The sequence below is a fragment of the Rhinopithecus bieti genome, unplaced genomic scaffold (genome assembly GCF_001698545.2).
Source record: "Rhinopithecus bieti isolate Rb0 unplaced genomic scaffold, ASM169854v2 scaffold_641, whole genome shotgun sequence".
Lineage (NCBI taxonomy): Eukaryota > Metazoa > Chordata > Mammalia > Primates > Cercopithecidae > Rhinopithecus > Rhinopithecus bieti.
The window spans coordinates 120258-126431 of NW_016803417.1; the positions used below are offsets into that span (position 1 = coordinate 120258).

At 46.9% G+C, this 6174-nt stretch overlaps 1 protein-coding gene across 1 annotated transcript in view; it reads right to left on the reverse strand.

The window, feature by feature from the left end:
- Positions 1 to 1494: 1494 nt before the first annotated feature.
- The window catches only part of KIZ (kizuna centrosomal protein), a 123579-nt gene continuing 118899 nt past the window's right edge, over positions 1495 to 6174 (reverse strand). Inside the window, 2 exon segments of the mRNA XM_017883187.1 lie at positions 1495 to 1634; positions 3790 to 3833. Coding sequence (XP_017738676.1) covers positions 1537 to 1634; positions 3790 to 3833 — 142 coding nt within the window. The 3' untranslated portion in view covers positions 1495 to 1536.

A 6174-nucleotide genomic window follows, 5' to 3' on the forward strand; every position in this document is an offset into this window, starting at 1 on the left:
CTGCCTCAGTTTCCCAAGTTGGCTGGGACTACAGGTGTGTGCCCCTTTTGTATTTTTAGTGGAGATGGGGTTTCACCATGTTGGCCGGGCTGGTCTCAAACTCCTGACCTCAAATGATCCACCCACCTTGACCACCCAAAGTGCCAGGATTACAGGCATGAGCCACTGCACCTGGCCTTAACTTTGATGGTATCTTTTGCAACCACATCTAAGCCTTTGCGGTCATATCTAAGAAACTGTTGCCTAATCCAAGGTTAGATAAATTTACACATATGTTTACTTCTTTTTTTTTTTTTGAGACCAAGTCTTGTTCTTGTCGCCCAGGTTGGAGTGCAATGGTGCGATCTTGGCTCACTACAACCTTCGTCTCCCAGGTTCAACCGATTCTCCTGCCTCAACCTCTCAAGTAGCTGGAATTATAGGTGCTTGCCAGTATGACTGGCTAATTTTTGTATTTTTAGTAGGGATGGGGTTTCACCATGTTGGCCAGGCTGGTCTCGAATTCCTGACCTCAGGCGATCTGCCTGCCTCAGTCTCCTAAAGTGCTGGGATTACAGGCATAAGCCACTGTGCCTGGCCACCTATGTTTACTTCTAACAGTTTTATAGTTTTAGCTCTTATATTTAGGTTCTTGATCCATTTTGGTTAATTTTTGTATATAGTGTGAGGTAGGGATCCAAGATCATTCTTTTCCATGTGGCTATCCATTTGTCCCAGCATCATTTGTTGAAAAGACTATTCTTTATCCCCATTGAGTAGCAGAAATTGTCACCCTTGTCAAAAATTAATTTACCTAAATGTGAGTTTGTTTTTGTATTCTCAATTCTAGATACATATGAATCAACAGTCAATATTCCATTGATTTCTGTTTATCTAGTACCACAGTATCTCAATTACTGTAGCTTTTCAGTAAGTTTTGAAATAAGGAAATATGAGAAATCCAACGGTTTTTTTTTTTTTTTTTGAGATGGAGTCTTGCTCTGTCACCCAGGATAGAGTGCAGTGGCGTGATCTCAGCTCATTGCAACCTTTGCCTCCCAGGTTCAGGCGATTCTCTTGCCTCAGCCTCCTGAGGACCTGGGATTACAGGTGCATGCCACCACGCCTGGCTAATTTTTCTATTTTTAGTAGAGACAGGGTTTCACCATGTTGGCCTGGCTGGTCTTGAACTCCTGACCTCAAGCGATCCACCAGCCTCAGCCTCCCAACTGTATTTCTTTTTCAAGATTGTTTTGGCTATTCTGGGTCTCTTGAATTCTACATGAATTTAAGATCAGTTGGCTAATTCGTAACATAGAAACCACCTTGAATTTTCATGGGCATTGCATTTATCACTTTGCTTCATGATGACACTTAAAAATGAATATGCAAGTTCATATTTATGTCATAAAATTTCACTTGAATAGCAATGTAGTCCTAAGTTTTCCTGTGAAACCATCAGAAAACTTAAAAGAACATATTGATTTTGGACATCACATATGAACACAGGGTTTCAGTTTGTTTAAAGACTTTATTTACAACAGATGTCACAGCATGTTAGTCATAAAAATCATCAGAATCATCGGTGTTATGGTTTCTAGGGCGTAAAGCAGCCTCAATTTCTGAGTTACTGTCGTCAGACTCATCCCAGAGGGCTGGAAAATAAAACCAGACAGTCATTTAACATTTCTGCACTCTGGTTAAGAGCTTACAAAACATCAGAGCACGGAAGGACTGGTTAAGCGGAGTGTCGGTCTGCAAAATGCCTAACAGGGACACCACATGATGTACCTGACCAGACACACCCAAATGCATGTCATACTGCACAAATTACACAAAGTGTGTCTTATGCACTGTTATGGAAAACAATTTGCAGACTACTTCCTTTTCCCTTCTGTTGTGCCCAACTCTTTATTACAGGATAGGGATTTAAAGTCAGTGTTACATGGAAGCAGGGTTCCCTGGTGTGCTGTATCAGCCTGATGCCGCCCCACTTCAGCTGTCCCTCCACTTTTATCTCCCACTCTTCTGTATGAGAGCAGAGAGAAGAAGGGAAAGACGTGACAGAGGAATAAGCAGAGATGGTTAGCCTGAGACAGGGCTTTGGTTCACATCGTTTACTTGAGAGGTGATCCCAGGAACCATGGAGACAGTGTAACAAGGAAGACAGGAAGCCAATGAAGGGTATGATGATGAGTGGGTGCCTGACAGTGAGTGGACAGGCAGGCCTCAGCCTGCTGGGGCCCCCTGAGAGACTGCAGAACTCTCCCCCAGATTGTTCCAGTGAAGAGCAAGGGAGCGGGGTTACTGATCCACCAACTTGCCTCTGTTGGTTGAGGGTTGCTCTCAATCCAGGGCATCAACTCCCTGGTACTCTGGGCTGCCTTGTGAGGGCTGAGCATGCTCCTGCAGCCAGAGAAAGCCCTCAGGTAGAGAGACACAGCTGCTCGGTGCAGGAAGCTGTAGGCGCGTCTGTGAATTGGAGCTGAGGTGCCCTATGGGGGGTCTGGCAGGATGTGGTGGTGGAGTGCACCGTGTCTACTGCATCAACAATCCCCTAACTCTGCGGACACCCGCATGGCAACACCTGCCAGCTCTGTGCTGACTTCTCATATGTGACCCGATCTCATCCTCACACCAGTCTGGCAAGGTAAGTATTAATGTTTCCATTTCACTGAGCAAACAAATGGACGCTGAAGGGGTTAAGAAATTGGCCACAATCACTGCCTATGAGTAGCCAAGCTGGGAGTCCCACCCAAGTCATCTGACTCAAGCCCGTACTCTCCATCACAACCCACTGGGTACTTGTCTCCCCCACAGTAGGTAGCTGTCCTTCTAGAAGAGTGATTCACACTGGGGTGCTTGCTAAAAATGCAGATTCCTAGGCCTAGGTTCTACAGCAGCTCTGAATTGGTTTCCATCCTGTGTTAGCAAAGATGCTAACGCAGGTGCTAAATAAATAGTAGATATTTTTGTTATTGGCAGTAAAACTATTAATCGAATTATATCTTTAATTTAAGGTATAAGCAGTTTAAGAAGACAGGAGCTGAGAGAGCCCAAGCTGGGCAGGGGATATGCCACAGTGTTATGGTAGAAGGAAGGCGAGATTTTTCCTGTGAGCTGGGGGTTGAAGGATGAATAGGAGCTCACTGGGCTGAGGAGAAGGAACAACATGGACAAAGGCACAGAGGCATAGGTGCGGTACAGCTGAGAAAAGCTGGCTGTGGCTTGACCCAAACAGGGGACCTTGGGAGGAATAAGCTGCAGAGCAGAGCTGAGGCCTCCCAAGAATGGAGAAAGCTCAGACTACCCTGCAGGCACGGGGAGGCATTGGCAGTCCTTACACAGGAAGGTCGGGGCAAGCCAGGGTTTGGAGGCTGGTGGCCAGGTGAAGGACAGTCAAGAGCTGGGAGGAACTCGGTATGAGGAAACCAGTCAGAGTTACTCCAAGAGCCTGTCCAGTCATGAGCAATGGGTGCTTCCGACGATGGGGAGAGTCAAGAAACATTTTATCGGTAAAATACACGGTGCTGATAATTAATTAGACATGGAGGCCAGGATCCCCTGCAAATTCACACTTGCAAATTACAATGCTCTGCCCCTGAGGTCCATGGCACCTGTGTGGTCCTGTCTGTGAAGAACTGAGCCTCCAGAAGCCCTCAGGCTCCACCCCAGGGAGAACTGCAATGGCAGTCCCTGTGAGCATGCCTGCTTCAGGACTCACATGAGGGTGTAAACAACAAATGCATGTCACAGAGTTTTTTGGTTAAAACATAAAAAGAAAATCTGTTGTCCGATTATCTCTCTTACCATTAGATTTTAACTTGATCATGGGTTTCTTTCTGTTTTCATGCCTGCAAAATAAAGAAACAGTCTAAATTCTGGGAAAATAAAACCAAAAAAAAAAAAACAACAATGAAACTAGTATTTTCATAATGAATGCATTAGAGAAGGCGCACTTTGATTCACTGGAGGCCAGAACTTCACACTTACTTCCCAGAGTTTAAAAGTAAAGGGAAAATATCAGGATGCAGCGTGGCCTTGTTGGGAGGGTCGCTACTCAACAGCATTGCTCCCGTCCCGTGTGAGTCCCCTCGGCAGGTCTGCATGGCCCACCCCGCGCTGCTGAGCTGTGCCTGTGTAGGGCTATGTGTTCTTGGGGGAGGATGATCGCATGGGCCCCTGAGGCAGAGGACCGGTTTCCCTCAACAGTCTTCTGGAAGACACTGATGCATGAAGCTTTAGTGCCTTCAGGCAAGCTAAAAATGAAACACTGACAGTAGGGAATTCAGGATGTTGGTAAGGAAGTTAAAATACCGAGTCAAACCAGTGGCAGCAATACTAACAGCCTAAGAAAGGAGTTCAACACAAACACCTGGTAGAGGGCACCGCTAGTGTCCATGGCATCCAGGACCGAGTGACTTCTCGACTGAGGCCAATATGGCAAGAAAACTGGCTCCACGGGATACGATTTCTCTGTGTGCCTTTTCAGGAGCTTTTGCAATTTTAATGAATTTAAAAGTCTCCCCAGGGAGTGGCACTTGAATGTTTTATGATGCTGAGATTCTTTAAGAATTGCCTGAATGGTCACAGGAGATGTTGGTAGAGAAACCATTCTTGGTGCATAGCTTGACGCTTTGCCCTACCCCACGTACCACCACCGCCCTTCTCAAGGCCGGGGCCTTGCTCTTCTGACAAAGGAAACGCTGCAAATATCTTTTCCTTCCCTTTGGGCCAAGTCTGGTTGACTTTTGGCTTAAAAATCTACCTTTTGCTATAATTTACTGTTTTTTCAGAACAACATGCTTCGCTAATGTATCGTTTTCTAGGCTTTCAGTGTTCCCTTTAAATTTAGTGCCTGTTTCTTTAATTGTCACGACTGAGTAGTGCTCACAGCCATTTCTCCATGAAGCATGGAAGACCCCCTACAAGCATCCGGAAAGGCCAGCAGCTGACTGACAGTCCTGGAGCTGCCAGGATTGTGGGGACCTGCCAGTGAGTTGAGCCAGCAAGAACCCGTTTTACAGAAAGTGACACACACATCACACACCCACTAAATGCAACCCGCAGGGATGTCTATTATTTCCCCACCTCCCCCTATCTGAGGACACTGGGCTAGGTGCTGCAGGAGAGGGTGGATTATAAAAATGCCAGGAGGGGTGGAAAGAGGCTAATTTGCCAGCCACGGTCCATATAAGAAGAGCCACAGGGGGAGCAGGAGAAATCTTTGCCAGCTGGGAGGACGAGAGCACTGTGGCAGGCGATTAGGGGAGCTGCAGGACCACAGAGGAAGCCAGGCACCTCCAAAGGCAGAGGCTTTCACAGGCCAGGACTGAGGAACAAGGTGTGGCAGCAGGGAGCCCCTGACACAGGAGAAAGGACACAGTGGCAGGTGAGCTCAGCTCCTTCCATCTCAGCAAATGGTACCCCAGACCCACTAGTCCCCCCAAGCCCCTCTCCAGTCTCCACTCCTCCTTCCTCCACACCCAGTCTGGCCCTCGGTCCTGCCAATTCCCCCACCTCCCCACAATACTTCCTGCAGTCCTCGCCAGTTCCCTGGGCACTGCCAGCACACTGGGCAACAAAACTATCAGCTCTTGCTTCTATCTCTGCAACAACTTCCTAACTGGTGACACGCACTCATCTTGTCCCCTACAATCCATTTCCCACTAGGCAATGAGAGTGAGCTTTCTGAAATGCAAATCTGGTCACTCCACTTCCTCGCTTAAAATTCTTCAATGCCTTTCCATTGATTTCTGCACAAGGACCTAAATCCCAAGCAGTGCCTCCAAGATGGATCCCCCAGGAGTGTCGTGCTGTCCTCCTGGAGTCTTCCCACTTCTGACTCCCTATCTTCACCACAATGAGTCCTCGTCAAGTTGCTGTTTCACATCCACTTGTGCAGCGAACAGATGTGCCACTCCTCCCCCTCTGAAATGCAAGCTCCATGCGGGCAGTGACCACACCTGTTTCAGCTCACCTGGGTAACACGGTGCACAGCACTTAACAGGTACTCAGTATGTTCACTTGGAATGAACAAGTGAACCTCACTAAGCATAGGGCCCTGCTTAAAGGTATCTGATCAATATTCAATTATATAATACTTGATTTACATATTTCTATTTAATATTGCACTTCAGAATCAAGTTCAAGTTTCTTTGGCTTCCCTGCTGGCAAAGAAAAAAAAAAAAAAAA